Genomic DNA, 25,189 nt, shown 5'->3' on the forward strand with positions numbered 1-25,189 from the left:
CTGATCAACCAATCGTCCAGGTAAGGAAAAATTTGCACACCCTTTCGTCTTAGGTGGGCAGCCACTACTGCCATGCACTTGTTGAACACCCTCAGAGCCGAAGATAGGCCAAGGGGCAGGGCCGTAAACTGGTAGTGGGAGCCAGCCACCATGAAGCAAAGGAAACACCTGTGACTGGGGAGGATAGATATATGAAAGTATGCGTCCTTGAGGTTGAGGGCGGCATACCAGTCTCCTGGGTCCAGGGAAGGGATTATGGAGGCTAGGGAGACCATGTGAAATTTGAGTCTTTTGACATATTTGTTTAGACGATGCAGGCCTAATATGGGTCTCTGACTCCCCTTCGCCTTGAGGATGAGGAAGTACCTCAAATAGCACCCTTTTCCCTTTCTGCCTTGAGGGACCGTTTCCACCACTCCGAGGTTGAGGAGGGTGTCCACCTCCTGTAAGAGGAGTTGCTCATGAGAGGGGTCCCTGAAGAGGGACGTAGGAGGAGGGTTGTTGGGGGGGGTAGACGTAAACTGTAGGGCATAGCCCCCCGAGACTACCCTAAGAACCGAATGGTCCAAAGTGATTTTGGCCCATTCGGGGTAGAAGGGCCTTAGTCTGTTTAGGAAGGGGCGAGGCGGATCCAGGAGAGCAGTCGGGGCGCCACCCTTGGGCGCACCATCAAAATAGTTTCATTTGGTTGCCCAACCTTCTGGGGGGCCCTTGCTGGGCGGCTGAGGACAAGCTAGGGGGCTGATTTCTTCTTCTAAACCCCTTATTTCTGTCCCAGTGTCTATAGGGTTGGAAAGGTCTGGGCTGAGACCTTGGCTGCTACTGTGCCTGGGGGCGTGACTGACGCCTAGAAAACTGGGGCATGTAAAGGCCCAGGGAACGAAGCGTGACCCTAGAGTCTTTCAGACTGTGTAACTTCTCATCAATCTGGTTCGAAAATAAGGCCGACCCATCAAAGGGGAAGTCCTAGATGGACTGCTGCACCTCCTGGGACAGCCCCAAGGACTGCGGCCACGAGCACGTTAGCATAGAAATGGCGAAGAAATAGCTCTGCCTGCCAAGTAATCAGCGTCCCAGGACATCTGGAGCGCTGCTCTAGCTCCCACAGTACCCTCCTCCACGATAGTATTAAAGTCTGCGGCCTGGTCCTGGGAGAACCGTCTGGGAGAGTCTCACAGGTTGAAATTTTACATGCCCAGGAGAGCATGCTGGTTGGCAATCCTAAACTCCAGACTTGCCGTTGAATAAATCTAGCCAAACAAGTCTAGCTTCTTATTGTCCTTGTTCTTGGGAGTTGACCCTTGTTGACCTTGCCTATCCCGCTGGTTCGCAGCATCTACTACCTGGGTTCCCGGGGCGGGTTGGGTGAACAAATACTCAAACACTCAAATGTACACGGGGATGTAATATTTCTTCTCGGCTGCCTTTGATGTCAGGGTGACCGAGGAAGGGGTTTGCGACAGGGCCTTCACAATCTTAAGGACCCCTTCGTGGACTGGGAGGGCCACTCGAGCTGGAATCAGAGGCCCTGGACCTGTGGTATCGTGTCTATCCTGGGTCATGGGCACCTCTCCGTGCCGGGGAACACCCCCTTGACGCCTCCAATCTGGAAGAGGATGAGAACTGCCTCCGTTGCTGTGAGTGGTGCCGACGAGCAGGGTCACGCTCCGAAGAGCTCGAAGTACCGGAGCGTTGTCTCGGTACCGACAATTTCCAGTGTCACTTGTCTTGTGGCTCTGTAGCAGCCTTCAGTGACTGAGTTCAGCACTGTCCCGAACTCTTCGTTCCAAGTTAGACTCTAGTGACCGGGTTCTGGGCCGCCTCTGATGACCGGGTTCTGTGCCGGGCCTTCCTCCGATGACCAGGTTCTGTGCTGCCTGGGTGCAGGTGAACCCCTCGGTGCCTGAGAGCAGGAACAGGAGCTGTCTGAGCGCCACCTGACATACCTCGACCGGTGCTGCCTCCTGGCTTGCACTGCCTCCCATGCCGGGGATCGAGGTCGGTATATAAGGCTCTGCCTCCATCAACAGGGCTTTCAACTGGATTTCTCTGTCTTTTTGAGTCCTTGGTTTGAAAGCCCTGCAGATCTTGCACTTATCCTTTCTGTGGGCTTCCCCCAAGCACTTCAGGCAGCTGTTGTGGGGGTCGCTGAGTGGGAAGGCCTTCCCGCAGGAGGCACATGGCTTTAAGCCCAGCCAGGACTGCCTGATCTCTAATTACACTTAACAACTACTTAACTAACTTAAACTAAGCACAGAACAAACAAGTCCAAAGAAGGGGAATAGTACTTGCTGCGAGCAAGGCTAGTTCCAGCAACCGTCACAGGCGGAAAGAAGGAACTGAGGGGGCGTAGGGCTGGCAGCACCTCATATACCGCAGCATGTACGCGGTGCTCCAGGGGGCGCCAGAGCCAGCCCTACGGGATCTGCTAAGGGGAAAAAAGTTCCGGGTAACCATACACTGAGGTGTGCACATACCTATAGTGGAATGGACATGAGCAAGCACTCGAAGAAGAACCCCTACTGTCTGACTCATCTGAAACCCCACCTCCCCCCAGCCTCTGTTTGAACCAGAACCGATCAAAGACGGATTTACCAAAAGCAATGAAAAGGCAGTGGGAGGCTCACCAAAACCCTTCCGAACAAGCGTGACAGGATTAAGGCAACTCCCCTATCCTCATCTACATCGAAGATGTAAGAAGGAGGCATCTCAATTGGCACACCAAATGGAAAATAGAAAGACTCATTTGCATCAAAGATGGAACAAGGAAACATTTCTATTAGCATACTGAATGAAGAACCAAACTCCAAGGCAGGAACCGCACTGAACTCTGGGATCAGCAAAGCAGGGAAGCACGGCATGATGAGATCTCTGTTCCAGATGTTAATGAACCCATGCCTGCACACACCCAGCTCCGCAGTTATCAGACCAATTCTAGTCATAGATCCTTATTGATATCCAAAATACTGAGTCTGCCTGGTTGCACTGTGAGGTCCCTCAAAGGAACATTGCCCATAGCCAGGAATAATCAGTTCATATTGTCCCGCCTAAAACAACACAGCTCTGGTATACTTCCTTGAGTCATTGTTTACCCATAAACAAATCTAGTGTTCTACCTTGAACCATTGTTTCTTCCCTACAAAAACCCTACCCAAGTTCAAAACTCTGTTCTGATGCCTGAATCCAAAAGCTGCATCTGTTCCACTGGGACTCCCCCTTTTCCTGACTGATCACGTTGGGGGCTCTGCCTGTCTCAAGCGCTCAGGACCCTAAGTTGAACAGCCTGTCTCCTTGGAACCTTTGACAGATTCAAGCTGCGCTGAGTGGTGAGACCCCAACTCTCTCTTCTCTGGTTAAGCCCACTTTCCCCTCTCAGACCTAATTTGATCTCTTTCTTTCTCAGTCCAGGTATAACTTTCTAAACCTGACTTTGTAATCAAACTTGTGCTAAATTTCCCCAAAACCCCCACTGAAATTGTGTAATATTGTAACTGTTTGGTTGTTTTTCTCTCCTTGTATGGCTATTACTAGGAGCACCATAAATTTTATATACTTGGCAATAAAATAACTTTTATAACCAAGCTGGTTGCCAGACTCTCTCCAAACTTCGTTTACTCTTGCGTGTTCTTGGCTTCTCTATTTTGCTCTGCAGCAACGCTCCTCTTACCTAAGCTAAAGATCCCTGCAGTGCTCAAAAATTCTGTGGGATTTGCTCATCAAGGGGGTTACTACTAGAACAATAGTAGAGTGAGAGTGAGGCTAGAGACATGCTAATCATGTGCCATATAAGGGTGGCAGCTGGACATGGCTGTGTAACCCAGCCTGCTCACACGCGCTGTTAGTCTGTAAATGTGGGTATTTATTTGAATCTGGGGTTGGAGGAACCCAGCCCTGGGAAACTTAAGTCCTGCAGGGTAGCTCCATTGGGAGGGGATTTGCAGAAGGGAGAAGAAAAGCTCCATATGAAAACACAAATGATGCAAGCAGTACATTACTAGAATTACAACTCCTTTCCCCCCGGAAGGTAACCCTAATAAATAAGCATACCCCAAGGTGACGGGCAAATCTGGTAACATGGTTTCTGCTTGCAAATTAAAATTTGACTGCGTCTAAAAATATATTGGCGAGCATTTCTTCAGTAACTGGTACGTGAGTGATCACTTTGTTTTTCTGGCAATAGTTTTATTGTATCTCTATTTCCATTCACTAGAGTCTTTAAAGAACCACAATATTCATAGTTTGTCGTGTCACTTGGTTTGAAGGCAAGAATATACTTAAGGGCCAGATGATGATCTGGGCTGAGCGGACAGCACAGGAGCTGAAGCGGAACAAGACATGCTCTCGCCATGCAGCCTTGCTCTGCCCTGAGTCCAGGTCTCAGAGGTTGGTGAGTGCTGTGTACCAACTACTCCCCACCGCGGGGATCAGATCTTATTTATTGAGCTGGCTCCAGTGTTGGTTTATCTATCACCCTCTCAAAACAGTTTCAGGGCAGGCAAATTTTCTATATAACGTTGTATTTACTTCATAAATTTTAAATGTTTTGCTGTAAAGCCAGGGTACCATGAGTGTATTTCCAAGGTTCTTTTTTTATTATAGGGCCGAAAGGACACCCCTCCCCGCCAACAAAACCAAACAAAAAACCGCCAACACCCTTCAAAATGAACTTGTCTACTAGTAATGCTCAACTTGAAAGCAGCTTTTTCTCCCTCCCGACTCCTACTGATCCCTTCTCAGTTGCTACAGTGCCACCATGTACTCCAGATCTTCACTCAAATCTTGCCCTTAGCACAATGGGAATCATGCAGCGACTGAAATTACACAATAGGGGAGTACACCTGCATCACCATTGTCAAAGAAGTAGTTGAAGTCAGGGCCTCTTTCATCCCTAGGCTCTGGAGGCTGTAATGTAGGTTTCCCTACTCTTCTGCAAGCTTGAACTAAAGCTTTTTTCTTGTCAAGGGTATCTGCGAAATAATACAAATAGTATTAGATTGTAGCCAAACTACCTTAATCTCTATTAAGGTCATTGACTATACAAAGAGGTGAATGATGTGAATAACGACATTATATGCCATAATGGTGCAAAAAAACATCACTATGTTGACAAATAACTGTGTAATGGTCCAGTTTAATAGCTGCATTTCACATCCTATGTGAAAATAGAGAAAGGCTTCATAAAGCTCACTTACCATCAGTCCACGACAGGGGTGAGGATTAGGAGGTGCACAACATGGCTTGGTGCCAGGACCACTGTTATTAATGGGCAGAGGACTCTGTACACAGACTTCTAAAGGTCTCACTTGCAATTGGCAAAAAAGGGGCCCCATGTCTATTGATGGGTGAAGACATCGACTTCCTCTTTACAAATCCATTCATGGAAAAACTAGTATTTCTCAGCATTCACTGCATTTGACATACCTGCTAGCTGTGTGTGTGCATATGTTTATTTCTTATAGCTCATATTTTCTCTCTGACAATTCCTCAGCTTCATCCTCTTCCATTAAAACTATGAAAATTGTGGTCATCGTTCTAATTTTTAAAAAGAAGAGTGGTAAAAAAGGTACATTTTGCCTTTTCTCACCATTTAGAAAACTCTCTTTTTGTTTTGTGCTGTCATTTCCAAGTTTTCTCTCTTGCATTGCTGAGTCCAAGGGCTCCTGTAAGTGATGTACTGACTCATGAACTCAGCAGCCCTTACTTGAATGCTAATTCTTGTCCCTCCACAGTTGTGCAATTTTCAATTAGGCAAAAAACAGTTCTTGCCAGAAAATTGTATTAGCAATTTATGGTCATGATGAAAGAATGAGAAAGGGTTAGGAAGTGATTAAGTGAAACAAAACAGAGCTCCAAAAACTAATGTTGGTGGTCTCGTATTACGTGCAAGTTTGGAAACAGCTCTGTTCATTTAGACTTTCTTGGCCCCCTATCGGTCTCTATCATTGATTAGGCATGTTCTTAAAGCACGTTTTGAATGTCATTACACACAGCATGTCTGAAGTCCTTTTCATGTCAACAGTTTGGCATAGAATTTTGTAAGGAAACTATTATGACCAGAGTCAACATAAGAACAAAATGCAGGTCCCTTTCACAATTTAGATACACTATTTTGGCCAGCATAACTGTGTCCTACAAGGGTAAGATGTTGCTCAAAAGTACACCCCTATTCCAAGCCAACCCCCAACAAGCTAATTCTTACCAAGAGTAGGAATGATATGTAGAGAGGGAGAAGGGATATTTTTAGCCCCATATTAGTATTCAGACCATGCCTCCAAGACCTTAGCTATCCTTTGAAGTTCAGATACAGTCTACTAAGTGGTGTCTCAGCAATGCTTCAAAGGGCATGTCTACACTGCATCTGCTAGCGAGCTTCCCAGCCCAGGTCCACAGACTAATGCCACTGGAGCTCATATTAGTGCTCTAAAAATACATGTGTAGACCTTGCAGCTCAGGCTGGAGATTGAGACTAGGGAGTGGGTGGAGGAGTTGGTGATTGAGAGTCTGAGTGCCAGCCTAACCCTGTCTACACAGCTATTTTTAGAGCACAAGTCAGAAAGGCTCACTTCCAGATGCCGTGTAGACATGCCCAAAGGACCTGATTTGAGGGAGTCAGATACTACTCCAACATGCTCAATGCTGCCCATAAGTCTGTTGATAAACTGCTATCTACACTATCAGACAGTGGCTAAACCATCATATGCTTTCATATGTTTACCTAATCCTAACAAATGTGCTTCTTGAAATTTTGGTCCAGCACTCTTTATACAGTCCTACTCCATCATAGACATTTCTAAGCAAACTCCTCTTTCCTTAGCATATTCCCACAGCCTAATGAGCTACCTTTATATTCCTAATGCAAGTGTTACAGTAAGGATAACCAAACTTTTTTTTTAAAGCATCAGTGATAAAATACAATAAGTGTATTACAAAACACGACATTCCACATGGATGAAATACTGATTTTATTTTTTTAGAGAGCAAAAACAATAATGCTGCATTAACTTAATGCTATGTCATAGCTGTTACAGCTCTGATAGAAAAATAAACATCTCACAGTATACTACAGTGTCAACTCATTAATAAATATATCAAAATTGAAGTTAGTAGTCAACTGAAATGAATACACAGCTACAAAAGCATATTATTTTAAACAAAATAGTCAGTACATTTTCAGACAAATTTAAAGTAGTGATTTATTTTTTAAAATGTAATTTCAAGCTGGAAATGAACAATAAGAGCTACAAATTTATTAAAAAACCTGCTTCCCTTCCTAAAATTTTCTATGTATCAATCATTATATATTTATATACTCTTTTTACAAAGGACAGTACATGTTAAACATGAAGATAACCTCCATATTATACTAATAATAATTTTGTCACGCCTTTGCTAAATGAGACACTTTAAAGTAGTTTTATTTTTTTAAAACAGTAGTAGTAAGTGTGAAATAGATCTCAGCACAGTGAATGTGTCTAAAACTAATGTGTTTGCAAACAGAAAAAAAAATACAGGTAACTGATGTGAAGCTGTGGCCCAGTGAAAGCGCCCATTGACTTGAATTGGGACAGGATTTCAACTCACCTCAACAGATGCCAGACATTTTACTCATTTTTACCTAAGTAGGTACCTTGTTTTAGGAGTGTGCAACAGAAAAATAAAACAAAGAGGAAATGGTAGCTGAAGAGGCATTTCTAAAGCAAAAGAACTTACTGGACATTTATTTTCAGAAAGAATCATCTTGAACAAATTTAAAATTTACTGGATCTAATTCTAAGCTGGCTTGCACTCTGTGCAATGGCACTGGTTTGACACATCATATACATCAGTATACACTCAAATTCCCCTTGACTTCTTCAGAACTCTGGGTATGGAGCAAGAACAGGGCTACGCTAAAACAGCTGCGTTCTTCCTAACTACTGCTTCATTATTGCTTACCATGTAAGTCTTATTTTTATATTTCAAATCCATGGTGTAAATGTTATGGATATGTTTAATTTCTAATTTGACTGGACCGTGTGCGTGTCATTCAGCCTTGATTCACTACACTCACTGTATTTATCAGTCAATCAATAAAATTGATTGATCAATAAAACCACACCTGGGCAGTTCCAAGTGAAAATCAAAGCAGATAGATCTTTCAGAAGTGCATTTTTCTAACTGCGAATGGTACTGCTTACTTAGGGCCTGCTCTAAAGCCCACTAAAATGAACGAAAGGATTCCCACTGATTTCAGTGGGCTTTTATTGAAGACTCTGGGGTCCAGACCTACAACCTTAGCACAAGCAGTCCTTCTTAGTCAGTTACCAATACTGCCCTTTGTGTTTACACCAGGGAGCGGTGTTAGGCCCAGAGGGTGCAAACTGCTTCCTCATCTATACAGAGGCTGAGTGCAAAATGGTCCTTACACTCTACGAGGCACAAGGAATAAATACCTTGTTAGTGCCTCTGCCAGTCTAGCTTCTTCAAAGTGCATGGGAAGGGGCACGGCTTCCTGCAGTGGCTAGCAGAGCAGGTTGGGCCCAGAGGATGGATACTGCACTCTCTTCAAGGACTGTGGACAAACCTTGCTGCCCAAAGCTCTTGGATGCCTTCTGCCTGCTTTAGACACTTTGCCCCCTCAAGCTTCTGCTACAGCAGTACATTTCTGCACATCATTCAACCCCGAGCTGTGCCATAAAGGGCATCATGAAACCCAGTGCGGCTAGTTGGAAGAGAAGGTGTTGCCTGAAAGCAAGTTTCACAGGCTCACTGCCATAGTTAAGAACACAGTCACAATCACCAGCTACAGAAAATCATTTCTCCTAATACAATACAACCCCATACTTCACATAGGAGATTTTCATGCCATCACACTGAAAAAAATTAATGCAATTCTAATAATTGATAAAACAAGTATGGCTACACAAATACTGTTTCTTTTAAGGTCCACTTTAAATACTTCTTGTGAATATATGAGAGTATTTCAATATGGCACAATGAAAATTCCACATACATCATGTGCACATTTTCTGAATGAACAAACCATTTCCCCATACTCGTTTGTGACATTATAATTAATGTATTCATAGAGCTTGGAAGTAATTCATAGAATTAGAGTGACTCAGTGTCGGTGGGTTTTTTTAAATCAGAAGTAACGTGTACATTTTTTAGTGCAGAAACACCTGTCATTTCTGAAACATACATAAACAAGTAGTTAAGAGATGAATAGGCGTCAGTCCTCTCTACACTCCAGTATCTAGTTTAGAACTAGGAGGATTAAACCATCCATACAGATTTTTAAACAAGGACCAACAATTTTTCTGCAGAAGCTCATGTAAATATTGGGTTTGTGGAGCATAAAGTAAAACACAATAAAATAAAATCCCAAAATGATCAGTTAACAATACAAATATGGTGCCTGTGTGTATTTCTTTAATGAAGTGTCCCAGATTTTGGAGCTGGCCGAATGTCAAATTATTTGACATTTGTTTCATTTTTTTAGTGGGCCTAATTTTCTCCAATAAGCCAGTAGTGATTTTGGTTGAGGCCAAATTATATAATTTTTTGTTCGGAGTGAGTACCTTTAGAGACACGATATAGAGAGAAGAAATCATGATAGGAACTCGGTAGAACTAACTTGTTTATAAAATATCACACACTAACTGCTACACAAAGCATAGCCACAGTACCATAAGTGCTGATCAAATCTCTTGTGAATTATGGGCTAAGTGCTTTCTCATTTAAGGTCATGTGCACATGGGAGTACAGATCCTCAACATTGTGAGGCTTTTGTTGGGTCATTCCTCTTCTGCACCATCTTGTCTGAAAAGCAGGGCAAGTGGCAGAGAGGAACGGCTAGCAGGTAAAGTCACAGTTTCTCACGCATGGCAGCCATCCATGATGAATCAGGTACTGTCTTAACCATCTTGTTCTGTCTGACCTCCCCATTAGGCCTTCTGAAGTTTAGCTCTTGGCCTTCTGCATTGCTAGCTGCTCATTTTTTCTCAGTAGCCCACTCATAACCTCTCCATAGTACATTAACGCAATGAAAGAGGGGGTTACAACTACTTAGGACAGCAGCAGCTTACAATGAAATTTACGGTACAAATTCCACTGACTTGAGTGGAAGATGTGATGCATGAGCAGCTGTTCTGATGGCCATGTCCCATTTGAGTACAGTTGGAGTTCCAACAAAGTGCAATAGGAGGAGAGAAGCAGCAATAGGATGTATTTTGGGGGTAGGGAAGAAATGTTACCATAAAGACCCCTTTCCCTCCAGTATGTGAAGTCCCCAACTCCACTTCTGTTCCATAAATTGACTCTTGTCAACAATGAAGAGAACTGATTTTAAACAGTCCCAATTATATCACTTAACTGTATGCTGTCTTAAGGGTTATTATCTTGTGAAATGAATATTTCATTCCAAGAGAATTAGGTTAAAAATCACGTTCCATTATTTAAAGAACACGGTCACATCTTTTGTGAAGCACATGAAATCTTTCAGTTAAATGAAACCGATATCCAGACTGTATCCTGTTTCCTCCTCTCTAAGAAGTAGTGATCAGAGCATTTTTAAGTATGTTTACTTCTCATGGGCCTTTAACTCTGTTCCCAGTAAAGTCAATGGTAACCATCCCATTAACTTCCATGGGAGAACTGAGTCCCACACTGTGCAGCATAAAGAAAAATAATTCAAGTTAAATATATTATAAAGTTCAAATGATTCACTATAGGATATTTTTCAATAATCTATAATTAAGAAATAAAAATGAAGGTTATCACTAATACAACTAAAGTAAGTTGTAATGTATTCCAATTTCTAGCGAGACATTTTTAAGCTGTCTGAACTGAAGCTCAGATACTACTGTGATGTGTGCCATAGAAATATTCAATAGAGGAGTTAAAAAGATGGCTCATTAGGGGGAAGTATGTAGTGACTACCATTGATATCGAGAGCTTTTAGAACAATGGCAATGGAGATTTTGAACTGCAGTCTCTGTAGGATTTCTTTTTCAATCCTCCATTTGATCAATGTATTATGGAATACTATGTATGAAACACATGCCAAAAAGCGGATTATCTATTCCAAATCCTGCGTTTCTTTCACATGTACATCTCTAATGGATTTCGGTGAGAATTATCTGTACAGATGGAATGCAGAAATGGGAGAATTCATTTTCTCCTTTCTTATAAATATCTCAATGTTTATCAAGGATTCTACTATTCTTTAAAAAAATAAAAAAATAAAAAAAATAAAGAAATTTCTCCCTTTGTTTCAGTGAATATTCTCTGCAATAGGCACAAATCAATATTGAGTATCAATATTTACCACTGATAACATATGTCATCTCAGAGAATTTTTGCCAACTAGATTTTAGTGCATATTTCAAAGAGAGTTACCAGGACTTCCTAACTTTATGACAATATAAAACAAACCAGTAGGACAACTGGCTGTGCACTTTATATGGCATATAGCAATAAGAAGACAGCCTCCATCACTGCAAAGTTTTTTTTATGGAGAAGTGGAGTATCTTTTGCACAATTTAGTCTGTGGTATAAATTCTGCCCTCAGATGCATCCATATTGGTCCCATTGAATCTAGGAAGGGTCTTACCCACTTCTGAAGGCAGAATTTGAATCTATATTAGTCAATTCAACTAACTTGTTCTCATGGGAAAATTCCTCCCCTTTTTTCTGTATTCTTTTCCTTCTTTTGAAGTTTATACCTTCATCCTACAGGATTCATATCCCAATGCACAGCAACAACAATTTAGATGGTTAAATAAGGAATTCATGCAAACTGATTCTCTCAGCTAAAAAGTAGCAGATCTTGAAAAATCAGGCACATCAGATATTTAACAAGAAGAGAGCCCTTATTTGGCAAAACACTGATATGTAGCTAGCAGACCAAATGCAGCCCTAGTGTAACTCAACTGACTTCAATGCAGCTCCTCTTACCAAACACCAGAGATGAATTTAGCCAGTGTGTTTAATTATTATGTAGAGTATTCCAACCAGCTGAAACAAAAAACAAAACCACACAAGAAACCATCCCCCTTTTTTATATTGACTAAGTTTTCATGTATCTTAAAATATGTATAAAAGCCTCTATTTTGGAACAAAGGAAATACTAAAAATGTATACATTTCATCACCTATGGAGAATGAATCCTGTTTAAGTGAGGTTATAATTTGTAGATTTTTAAAAATACCAGTAGTAACTAAGCACTCATTAATACAGTCATTTTTGGTAAGTAACTATGAGAAGATAAACAGATATCAAAGTAGACAAGATTAGTGGAAAATTGAAAGGAGAACCATAAACGTTTTAAGAAGTATCATTTCTACATGTACAAGTACTCCAATAGCTCCATCTATTGCCATAATGTACAGGAATGTTAATATTTTAATCACAGTTTTTCCCATTTCCACAACACACATCATACTAGCTACATGTAAAGTGAGATCAGTGCTTTGTCACCCCTGTTCATATCTACATTCTATGCCATAACTAATAAATTATTTTACATTAAAGTGCTACACCAACACTAAAGGTCTTGAACAGTAGTAATGCACATTTCTCTTTCAAAAAAATACAGCAGCCATAACTACAAACATAGTCACATTATGTGGCTACGCTTACATGTTGGTTTGTTACAGTATTCAAAAAACGCATGCCACAAAAACGAACAGCATCAGTCAAGACTCTTACACAGTAAAAATAAGATCGCTTTTTTAAAATAGGAAAATGATGGGAATAGAGATTTGCAGAAAACAGTATTCAGAACTCACACTTGAAAGTTTCATTTAATTGTAACTTGCTGATGTCGATATTTATTTCTTCTGGTTTGTCACGTCGGTATGTTACTGTTCTCGTACAAACAGTAGGCAAAAACATCTTATCCTTGAAGGAGAAAATACAAGTAATCAGCAAATAGCTAACGCTTATATGCAACAACAAAAAAGTACCAAATATGATTTTCTCTTAAATCAATTACCTTCTTTGTTGCAGATACTCTGTAATCTGCTGAAGACTTAACTTTATTGCTATTCCACTGTAGAATTATCTGCCTTATGATAAGTACACTAAGTAACCCAATCAGAAATGTAACTATAAAAATTATGAAAAAGATTCTGAAGTAGCTTGGGTCAGAGAAACATTCTGCAATAAAAGGAAAACAAAAAAGTGTAAAGCCTACAATATTGCTAAGGGCCATCCATTAAACAAGTTTGAATTTAACACTGTACATTAATTTAACATAGCTTCACTAACTAAATTCCTAAAATAAACCCAAAAGATTGTATTTGTTAAAGTATTTAATGAAGAAGGAATAATTATTCAGGTCGCCATATGCATATGGCATATATTCAGGTTGCCAATTCCAACTAGGAAGATCCAGATATATGGTCTTTTTTTTTTTTTTAATTTTTACATTACAGTAGCACCTAGAGGTCCCAACTAAAATCAAATCTCCATTGCGTTAGGCACCACAGAACACATAGTAACAGACAGTCTCTGGCCCCAAAGAGCTTACAGATTAAACAGACAAGACAAAGGGTGGAAGGTAAAACCCAAACTTGGGGCTGTCTCAAGGTCACACAGATGGTCAGTAGCAAAGTCAGGAATAGAACCAGGTCTCCTGACCCCCAGGCCAATGCCCTATTCACTGGTCCAAGCTTCTTCTCTCAGTAGTCCTGGCCTCTAATGGTATTAAAAATCTGCAGATCCTTCTCATAAATCCCAAATAGAATGACTGTCACTTTTATATGCCCCTTTAAAACAAAACATCTACATAAAGCTGTTAACTAACAAAAAGTGATTACATATACGTATTTTCCTTTGTAATTTGGGCCCTGTCACTTGATTGGGCTTTGGATGTGTTTACTAATAGAGAATTATTTTTACACACCCTCATAACCTTACTGCTGTGTACACTTAAAGGGAAATTCAAATGTTTCATTAAGCTATTCGTTCTACTTCATTTGTTCAGCTATCATAATGTGAAATAATGTTCACATATGAGTAGTAGTAAAACATTCGGATACCATAACAGATTTCAGTAAATCTTTCTTTAAACATTACTGAGGCAGGATTCATTATTGGATGCAACTTCGTAAGGAGCTGGGAAATCTGACTTAGCAATGCTTGCCAATCACATTTCCTGTTATTATTTATCTTTCATTTTCCCTGAAGCAAAACATAAACTTTCTTCAAACAAACACAATCTACTCTTGAAGGAGAACATAAATGCTAACTAGAGCAAGGAATGTTATACTTAATTGTTAAATACATCAGTCATATGAATATCTAAGTAGGATGATACCAGATTTCATTTGTTACAAAATAACACATCAAGATGTATTGCATTTTGCAGGGTCGAGGAAGGCACTGTGGGGAGTAAAGAGTGTAGACTTTCTGACATTTAACAATTTATCAACTGTTAACCAAGGGGAAAAATTCACCCCAACGCAGAGGGCCTGTACCAAGTCCTATACACCTCTTACACCCAATTTTAAAGAACTAAATGGTTCTTAAGTGATGCTTAGTGTTGAGCAGGTCTTCTATAGTGGGGTGAATTTCACTATGAATTCTGGCAGTTTTCACCCTTTTATTAAAGTGATTAGGGAAAGCTAGGTTTTTACATACGTGATGCTGGATCAATAAAATGCACCATATAAGCACATGAAGTTTTGCAGTGGTCACGTGTAGTTTGCGATGCATTGTTAGAATGATGACACTGAACACAATTCCTGAAAATAAAAATATAAATATATCACTTAGCCACCCTTATACTATAACTTTATTGCATTTTACTTTAAAGATTAAATCAACAGAATAATTATTGTTTTCAAATAGTGTTCGCCTGTTGCTATAAAAATACTGAAGTATTTATTTATTAACTTTGGGAAATGATCCTCTCCCTTTCCCCCTTTCCCCCCCCCCCCCCTCAAAATATACATATTATATATATATATTTTTTTAACACTTTGTTTGCAGTGTTGTTGTAGCCAAGCTGGTCCCAGGATATTAGAGAGACAAGGTGGGGGAGGCAGTATCTTTTATTGGATCGACTTCTGTTGGTGAGAAAGACACGCTTTTGAGTTACACAGAACTAGCAGAGACAGAGTGACCTGAAGAAGAGCTCTGTGTAGCTCGAAAGCGTGTCTCTCTCACAAAAAAAATGTTGGTCCAATAAAAGATATTACCTCTCCCACCTGGTCTCTCTACTTTAGCCCAATGACATTTTTCAAAATTATTTGGTGAAAAGTAGTGAAGTAAAATAGACAGATGCTGGCTCAAAGCCACCTCCCTCTGGCCCTGGATTACACCTTTCATGCTGTACATCTAAGGAGGTGCAGCACAGAATCTATTGTGTGGTTTCGTTAACTATCAGACCCACAAACTCAGCATGAGTTGCTAAAACAAAAGGTAGGTTCTTTCCTTTCATGCATCACTAGTAATAACAATCCTGCATTCCACTTATTTCCTCCTTATATCACATTCTCACTATGTTCAACAGGATGCACAGGAATAATTCAAGGGAAGCCTTGCAAATGGAATTCTTTAGGAATTTACATTAGAAAGAGTAGACATGAGCACCTTCTCTGAAGAGAAGGGTCTACATTGCCTACAGAGGTAAAGTAACAAACAACTTATTGTCTCTAAATAGCAACAGAGCAGACTCTGAATACAAACACGGAGTAGATGGTGCCATTTTTATTACTACTTTCAGAATAGAACTGAACTTTAAAGGACTACAGAAAACAAATATCATTAATGTTTCTTTTAAATTAAGTTGACATAGATTTTTCAAAGGCACAGGCACTCTTTGACTTTCAATGAGCCTAATCCAGATATTCTATTTTCAGATCATTCTGCCAAGTCTTAGCATTCACTTTTTCAGACATGGTCTGGCATTTACCTCCAGCAGTATGTACACTAAACAGCTCAGAATTCAACTGATGAATAACAATTATTTTATTGTTACTTGTTTAGATTAAGGATTAAATTGCCCACAACGGGGATTGCAGAAAGATGCAACATTCCAGCAGGAGCTTTGGAAGCATTGTGCCTAAGAGACTGGCAAAAGCCTTCTGGCACATGTAGTCCTTGCTGCAATCTTTGAAAGGGTGGAGAATGCATTCTCCCTTGTTAGCCCAGCTCTGCTGGCTAGTGGGGAGGAAGAGACACCTGGCTGAGGTCTGATCTACACTAGAAAATTAGGTCAGCATAACTATGTCACTCAGGGCTATGAAAACTCCACACTCCCCGAGTAGTTTAGTTTAGTTGACCTAAGTCCTTGTGCAGGCAGGCTAGGTTGACAGAAGAATTCTACTGCTTCTCAGGGAGGTGGAGTACCTACACTGATGGAAGAATCCCTCCTGTCAGTGTAGGTAGTGTCTACACTCAAATGCTACAGCAGTGCAGCTGTGTTGCTGTAGTGTTTTGACTGTAGACTAGCCCTTTGTCTCCAGGCTCATTCTTCCTTGTCCTATTTGGGGAGAGAGCACAAGAGCAGGTACTGTGACTAGACTCTCTGCAAGGGTAAGCATGGTAGCAGGACAATTCCTTTCTACTTCTTTACATATGGGAACAGAATTAGTCACCCTAAGTATCCCCAGCTTAAAACTCAAAGATGAACTTCCCGGCAACCCCTGTAGATTATGTATTTAGAATAACAAATAACGTATATACTACCCTCCTTTATTACTCTGTTCCCAAAACAACACTGTTCCCTTAATGATATAAGAGATTTTTAAAGCTGCTTTAGTCCACATAAGGAAAGCAGCACCAGAGACAGCATTTAGCCACACAGCTGAAAAAGCAAGCAGAAAGAGGGTGAAAAACAGCATGGATTTTATCTGTTCTGATTTAAATAACAAAGATGGTGACAGAATCATAATGATTAGGCATGAATAGAGATAGTTAGTTTTAAGTTTAAGGCTTTCGATAAATAATGTAATGTTTGTATAATAACATAATGATAGTATAGAGCAAGTTTAGCTAGAAATCTGTAATAGTAGCGAATGATGTCATGCTAACGGAGAGAGAGAAACAAAATGGGGCTGTTAAGAAACTGACCACTAGCAGAAAGGGCAACTGGGGTGAAATAATCTCCTAATACCTGCAGGGAGGGGCCAATAGGTAGGAAGGAGAATCCAAAGGAGTTCCAAGTTTGAAGTAAACAAATAAAGCTAAATAGCATATTGGACAGCTGATTAGTTGAAAATAATATCACTGTGGGTGGGGAAGATGCTGTTGATTGACATTAAGAAAGCAACCAATCTGAAAGGGTCAGAAAATTGTATAAAGCAGAGAGCTGGCTGGATTGATGGCCCGAAGAGAAGGAGTAGACAACAGAAAGCAACAGCAGCAATCAGCTTGACAGAGCAGAAGGATCCTGGAGACGAGTCAGAGGGATTTGATCAAGAAGAAGGAAAGTAAGCATAACTCTTTTAAGGATAAGGAATGTATGGGTATGACCGTAAATGAAGCTGGATGCTTGCATTTGAATGGCCTCTTAGCCTGACCAACACTCATAATACGTTAGTTTGCAGTAATGTTATTGGATGGGTATTATTGTAATGTTATTATTTACATATGTATAAGGAATCTGGATGTTATATTGTAACAGGTTTGGCTTTATATTACAACATTGTATTAAGGCTTTATACATATGTATGAAGGGCTTTTCTCTCTGTGTTATGTGTTGCAATATTGCACATCAGCTATGCTGTGCAACAATAAGTATTCATAACATTATGTTATATTACATTGTGTTATACGCATTGCATTACATTGTTATGGTTTATGTTACATTTGATTTTGCTCCGTCTTAGTTTACATAGTCTATGATGTTCTGTATTGTCTCAAGCGGCTTATTTCATTTTATTACATTGTGTTGATTTTCAATTTAAGAATCCAATTGTATTAGAATTAGCATTTAATAAAGAAATATTTTGTTTTCAAAGAAATTACTATCTGAGTGTCAATCCTTTGAACAGAGGGTTGTATCCATGTCCTTCCAAGGGTACACTGAGGCAGGCAGATCTAGGGAGTTCTCCAATGATTTAAATGGAAACCCCTGCTGAATCCTTGTAAATCTCCTAGGGTGGACCACTTTCTATTACTTGCTTACAGAATTAAGGTTTGGGATTGGTCCATTAGTATACCCAAGCCATTATAGAATTTCATGGGATCCAAAGTTTAGGGTAACATTAACTATATATGAATAGCTTTGTTTTCATCGGCAGGAAGGTTATTTTTTGTGTTTTAACCTTCCTGATAAAGGATTAGTAACGTGTGTAGCAGATACCACTTGAATCTGGTAAATTCAGTACAGACCATCTCTAAATTATTCTGTGTTGCCATTATCATCCTATATTTATGGAGAAATACATAATTTATACAAAAAACATCTTAACTACCATTAATGGGATACTTTTTATTTATTTATTTATTTTTACCTGTAGTAAGTTTCAGTGCATTGCATGTGGATCTGGGCATGTCAGCACAAATACCTCAGCTGCAGCTGAACTATACTATTTGAGCCTCAAGTCAAGACTCAAAGCTACATGTTAAAGTAAGGTTATACTGAAGGTAAATTTCTAATGACTACAGCATCTGAATGGGAATATTCTGGGAGCGGACAACATAGAATGGAAATTAAGTCAAGTATTAGAAACATACCTGTTTTCGTCACAGGCATTGTTACAGGAAGGGCAGTATTCACAAAAACGGCCAAAAGTCCTTGGATCAGTGCACTCGCATTTTCCACATACACATGCTCCTCTTCCACTGCAAATCTGGCCTTTTGAATTCATGCAACGTTTTGCTGACACTGATGAACACTGACAACGGTCACCTTCCCAGCCACGGAAGCATTTACATTTACCAGCTTCACATTCACCATTGCCTGCAACACCAAATAGTCTTCAGTAAATAAGCATTGAGTTAAACCACCATCTGTCTTAGTAAGTACATGTCTTAGTAACAGCATATTCAAAATCCTTAGCATTCTCTAGGTTTCTCAGAAGCAGAAATGATTAGATTTCAATTTAAGTGTTAAATCCCTAATCAAGTTGAAAATAGAGAATATTAATAAGCAACTGGATATGGCCATTGTTTCTATTTCAAATATGTCTCCTTGGTGTTCCCTTATTAAAAAGACTCAAGGGTATGCCAAATATTTAGAGAATCTATTTAATAAATTGCTAAGGAGGGCCTCTACAGCGCTCCATTTCCAATCCATTCAGGCAGCTTATTTAGACGGCCAATATATTGACATCGAGAAACGTAATCGCCTCTGTCCATGCAGCTCAGGGCAAGTGGAATATCTATCCTATTATTTATTACCATGTGTTGCAACTTAAGGTAAAAATGGCTTTCTGGGTTTTTGTCTCGGATGCCTTTTTCTATGAGCTCTCAAGAAATAAAATATTTGTTAGGAACTGTCCATGTATCTGTGATTCGAGCAGTTGCCCTATTTGCACGGTCACTGCTGAAATAATGAAAAGGCAATTGGCACAGTGATCATTTATGGATTAATGGTGTATGTCTCTTAATTTGCATTATTCCCCTCTATTTGGCACTGGTGAGGCCACATTTGGAGTATTGTATCAAGTTTTGAGTCCCCCACTACAGAAAGGATGTGGACAAATTGGAGACTCCAATGGAGGGCAACAAAATGATTAGGGGGCTGGAGCACATGACTTACGAGGAAAGACTGAGAGAACTGGACTTGTTTAGTCTGCAAAAGAGAAGAATGAGGGGGGAAAGCGGCCTTCAACTACCTGAAATGGGGTTCCAGGGAGGATGGAGATAGGCTGTTCTCAGTGGTAGTAGATGACACAACTAGAAGCAATGGTCTCAAGTTGCAGTGGGGGAGGCCTAGGTTGCATATTAGGAAAAACTTTTTCACTAGGAGGGTGGTGAAGCACTGGAATGGGTTACCTAGGGAGGTGGTGGAATCTCCGTCCTTAGAGGTTTTTAAGGCATGGCTTGACAAAGCCCTGGGTGGGATGATTTAGTTGGGGTTAGTCCTGCTTTGAGCAGGGGATTGGACTAGATGACCTCCTGTGATTAAAGATTCTTTTAAACTTTTTATTTTCTCGGGCAGGAGAGGGGAGGAAGAAGAGCTTAGGTGTATATATTATATTCTAATATATAACGCATAAGTTAAGAGAACAATAAAGTTGAAAATTAGGCATTCAAAAATCAGGAAAAGTCAAAAGGGAACCTTAACTCCCTTGTCTTGTGCATATGTATTACGATACAGTATCATTTAAAATGATCACATGATCAATTTCCACTTCATCTGAGCAAAGATATGTTCATAGTTACTGTGATGACCTGGGAAAATGTATATTTATGAAAATATTATAAGTCTGTTTCCCTGTTCCATTTTGTATTGCTGCCTAACTGAATGCACACAGCTAAATCAAAGAAGGCTGTGAAGAGGCTGTTACAGAACTGAAGAGGAAAGGAAAACAATGACACAGGTAAGACATCTCAGCATCTTACTTTTCTTCCATGGAATAGTTATAATAGATGGGCCCTCCAGCTAGCCGGAGAAGTTACCTGGCTAGCTCCATCCAGGTTAGTATGTTTTATTCTTCTCAAAACTAAGCTTGGGATCAAAGGCGACCCTAAAGATCAAAAGACCCAGATTGTTAAAAAAGGTGCCCCTGGCAGAGAAGGAGGGTTTTTTTTGAGAGAATGGGGGTCAGGTGGGCAAGGCAGCCCTGAGGGTGTCAAGAAAAAGCCAACAGGCTGTGAGGTCTCCAATGAAGAAGGCTGTAAGCGATATAGGCTGGTTCTCTCAACTTGGAGATGTGGAACAAGCCGTGGGTAAAAACATTAAGTTTAGGTAAGGGAACTTGTGTGTAGGTTGTTATTTTAAATCCACTTCTCTAAGCACTGTATACCTTTTGGGTAAAATAAAACATGCTTTGGTTTGAAGAAGTTGTTTCTATATCATTGCAAATATATGCCATCACAGGTTCCAAAGAAAAAGATCTTTCAGGTGCTAAGCTCACTGGACTTGCTAAATAACTCAGCTGGCAACCGGGGAAGTAATCCAGAGACCCAGCAGGTGAGTGACTGGATTGCAAGATCTCACCCCAAAAAGAAGTGGAGGCCTGACACATAAAAGGGGTGCACTCTCGGAGCACTGAAAAAGGGTCTGAGCTGGAATAGCCTATTCAGGGACTGCAACAATACAATAGTGCTAAACCAGAATAACTATTGAAGTCAGTGGAGTTATTTTAAATTTATCTTATTCTAACTGTGACCTAAGTTTGACCCTCAGTGCACAGGTTGGGCAATCTACAGTGAAGTGAAATTAAATACATGGACGCATTTAGTGATAGACAAAAGGCTACGAAATGAAGTGGAAACTGATCAGTGTCAGTTTGGATTTATGCCAGGCCGAAGCACAACGGATGCTATCTTTGCATTAAGAATGATAATGGAGAAGCACCGAGAAGGACAAAGGGATTTGAGAATGATGTTTATAGATATCGAAAAGGCCTATGACCAGGTATCAAGAGAGGAAGTGTGGATATGTGCAAGAAAGCAAGGGGTTCCTGAGAAGTACATCAGATTGATCCAAGATATGTACTCTGAAACCAAGACTTCGGTAAGATGCTCAGCAGGAAGAGAGAAGAACTTTGAGGTAAAAGTGGGACTGCACCAAGGATCTGCCTTGAGTCCATTCCTATTTTTGATAGTAATGGATGTGGTTACTGAGGGTGTGAGAAAGGATCCCCCGTGGACTATGCTTTTTGTTGATGACATTGTGCTGTGTGGAGGTTCAGAAGAAAACATGGAGGAAAACCTAGAACGTTGGAGAAAAGTACTAGAGGACAGAGAAATGAGGATCAGCAGAACAAAGACTCAACTGCTGAACTATAAATTTAGTGGAACTCATAGGGAATGGGAGGCACCAGTGAAAATTGAAGGAGAAGAAATCAAACAGGTAGAAAGCTTCAAGTACCTTGGATCTGTGGTACAAGAGGATGGTGGTATGGGTGCAGAAATAAAGCAAAGAATACAATCAGCATGGAACAACTGGAAAAAATGTAGAGGTGTGCTTTGCGATACGAAAATACCAGTTAAACTGAAAGGGAAGATATACAAAACTGTTGTGCGACCAGCACTAACATATGGTGCAGAAACGTGGGTGACAACGTTAAAATAGGAGACTAGGCTGAATGTGAATGAAATGAGGATGTTGTACTGGATTTGTGGTGTAACAAAGAAGGATAAGATAAGGAACGAGTACATTCGAGGGACTCAAAGTGATAGAGGTAGTAAAGTTGAAGGAGAAGAGATTGAGATGGTATGGACATGTAATGCGAAGAGGCGAGGACCATGTGACGAGAAGAGTGTTGGAAATGGAGCCCCCTGGACCACAGAAGAGAGGAAGGCCAAAGATCCATTGGAAGGATGTGCTAAAGAGAGACATGGAAAGTGTTGGACTTAAGATAGAAGATACACAAGATCGTATCGGATGGAGAAGGACCATAATGAACCTTTCTGGCGACCCTGCTTAGTGCGGGAAAAGCTGTAAGAAGAAGAAGAAGATGCATTTAGTTGAACAGGACTAGAAAAAAAGATATTTACAGATTACGTTATTTTAAAATATTTTAAAATAAAAAATTAAAATAAGAATTTAAATTTTACTTCCATTGAGAAAACGAAAATTATTCTGGTTGACAGATAATGACGGTACTGGGCACAGTCTGTCTCTTTACTTCTGTTGTAATAGTATTTCTGCATTCGTGTCACACACCGGCCATAAGCACAATTTTCACTTCACTCTTCTTTGTAAAGGAATTTGACCCCAAGAATGGAATGAAGGTCTCACATACCAAATCAAGAGTTCATTTGTTTTCACACTGTTCACATTGTCCTGTTTTTGGCTTAGGTATTCCGAGCTATTTTAGTATGTTTGTTAGCATATGAAACTGAAGATCAACCTAAGGTCTGATGTCATTAATTTGGGATGACTTGTAGTTACATTATGCTATGCTATTGCATCTTCTTCATAATCCATGTCATAATGTAACCAGGGATGAGCCTGAGACACAAAATCAGACCCAGATCTGGAAACATATTTCCCAAAGTTTGGTGGTGTTTGCACAGACTCAACTGTAGAAATTGCTTGTCTTCTTTTACAGAAATAGCCTATCCATGATAACAATACTGATACTGCTGGGGAAAAAAATGTAAGAGTTTAGTCTTGAAATTCTTGAATTTAGAGATTGTCTAGGATCAGGATTTTGGTTCAGACAATCTCAGAAATGTAGGAGATTTTGAGACACTTGTAACTAACAGAGAACTTCAGTCTCTAGAGCTACCAGACAGTTTACCAGATTTTAAAAATAAACAAATGTAATGAAACATTTAGTGTCTGACAATCATATTCATTATTATTAGACTACCTACTGTATATAAACATATGGTTGAGCAAAAACATACTTAAATTCTGTAGCTTACCAGCACACAAGTTTCCATGGTAATACGGGCAAGAAAAGTCATCCATTTCACAGTATTTGCCATACACTTTGCCCAGCTTGGTTCTGTGACAGAGACATTTTCCACCTATACAGTCTCCTTGACCACTGCAGATGGGCTGGTCTGGGTGCAACTTACACCTCTCAGAAGGAAGCATATCTTCATTGGAACTGCAGTTATTGTCTTCACAATGGGTGCTTTCATCATCGAGAAAAGTTTCATCGGCACATATTCTTTTGTGCCTTGCACTGTCCTCACACTGACAGGCACAGTTTTTATATATGTTGATTATGGTGGTTTCATTGAAACCAATAGGCTTGATTATCACATATTTCCTTCCTCCAGTTGTACCACATCCTTTCATTGTGACCGATACATTAAAAAGCACCTAAGACAAAAATAAATACTGCATTTATAACGTAGTAATCATTCCCTGTAAGTTATTTCAATTATCTATCATAAATTAAAGAAAAAATCATACACTTCTAATACCTACCAAGCAACAAGACCGAAGACAGTAGCAATTGGTGAATGAATCATATTTTAGTAAAGACAAAAGTAACAAGCATAGTGAAATCCAATAGCACAAGACAAACAACAGCCTACATTTCTTGCTGAAAAGGCATTGTACATGATCTGCAGAATGCAGATATAAAACAAAGGAATACAGAATTAGCAAAGGTAGCTGTCCTATTTCTAACTTTTGACAACGGTATTAGAAATTTCCTTATCTTGATATTATTTATATTATGACAACCCCTAAAAGTCTCAATCATAATCAGGACTCTGCTGCGCAAGGCACTGTATAATAGCCATGTCCCTGCCACAAAGTGTTTACAATCGATGCCAATACAACTGTATCAGCCTTTCAGAGTAGTCTAATATTATGAGTTAACATATTGGTAAACTTTGTGTCACTTTAAGACATAAGTAAAAGTATTTGTTTGAACAACATATATATGCCTGTTGCATTGTTAAGACTGTAACATTACGTATACTTTTTGGCATTTCACCATTAGCTTAGCAAACAAGACAAAGTTAAAATATTAAATATTTGAAGGTTCACTATGCAATCTGAATGATACCATATGTATGTTTCCTTTGGAGACCTGATCTGGCTTTCATGTCTTCTGCATGAATACCTTTGATAACACCATGCATGGCCTCTGCTACTTGAGGACTACATACACTTAGTTTTCAAAATGCAAAATATGATATCACTGTGATCCTTAACATTGTGTGTTGCTGGCAGGTTAATGAGTGCATGGGTAGGTTCTTCCTTTCATGACTTTAAATGAGCAAGGGAAAAAAAATGAGGACTGTAGACTGTACAGAGAGAGATGTTTCTGGCTGCCAATTCATTCCTGCTACCAGCAAACAGAAACCAGGGATTCATCAAACCTTCTTTCATCAGACAAAAAGCCAACTGGAGGGGATGATGGAGAAGACGATCCTTTAAGGAATCTTCAACAATACATTCCCACTACTTTCTAATGATTAGACATGGGAAAGACCTCCCTCCAGCTCCCGGGATCTTATACAAATGTAACAACAATGATCACAAGCCTGAAGTCTGAGCCCAGGACACATCCAACTCTTGCCCTGTGGCGCAGATAGGGCTATGGTAACTCTTGGTGGCTATCCAGCTTCCAGCAAGGGGCAGAAGGACAGACAGACCCATAACATGGAA

At 40.1% G+C, this 25,189-nt stretch overlaps 1 protein-coding gene across 1 annotated transcript in view; it reads right to left on the reverse strand.

Moving 5' to 3' along the window:
• Positions 1-6,945: 6,945 nt before the first annotated feature.
• ITGB8 (integrin subunit beta 8) overlaps positions 6,946-25,189 on the reverse strand; it is a 67,534-nt gene continuing 49,290 nt past the window's right edge. The window contains exons 10-14 of the mRNA XM_067562095.1: positions 23,482-23,887; positions 18,670-18,895; positions 14,626-14,729; positions 12,977-13,140; positions 6,946-12,882 (exon numbers count right to left, since the gene is read on the reverse strand). Of these exons, the coding sequence (XP_067418196.1) occupies positions 12,760-12,882; positions 12,977-13,140; positions 14,626-14,729; positions 18,670-18,895; positions 23,482-23,887 (1,023 nt within the window). The 3' untranslated portion in view covers positions 6,946-12,759. The remainder of the gene's footprint in view (positions 12,883-12,976; positions 13,141-14,625; positions 14,730-18,669; positions 18,896-23,481; positions 23,888-25,189) is intronic.

This window comes from Emydura macquarii, unplaced genomic scaffold, assembly GCF_026122565.2.
Source record: "Emydura macquarii macquarii isolate MOO-44397 ecotype Brisbane River unplaced genomic scaffold, CSIRO-AGI_Emac_v2 contig_2422, whole genome shotgun sequence".
Taxonomy (NCBI): domain Eukaryota; kingdom Metazoa; phylum Chordata; order Testudines; family Chelidae; genus Emydura; species Emydura macquarii.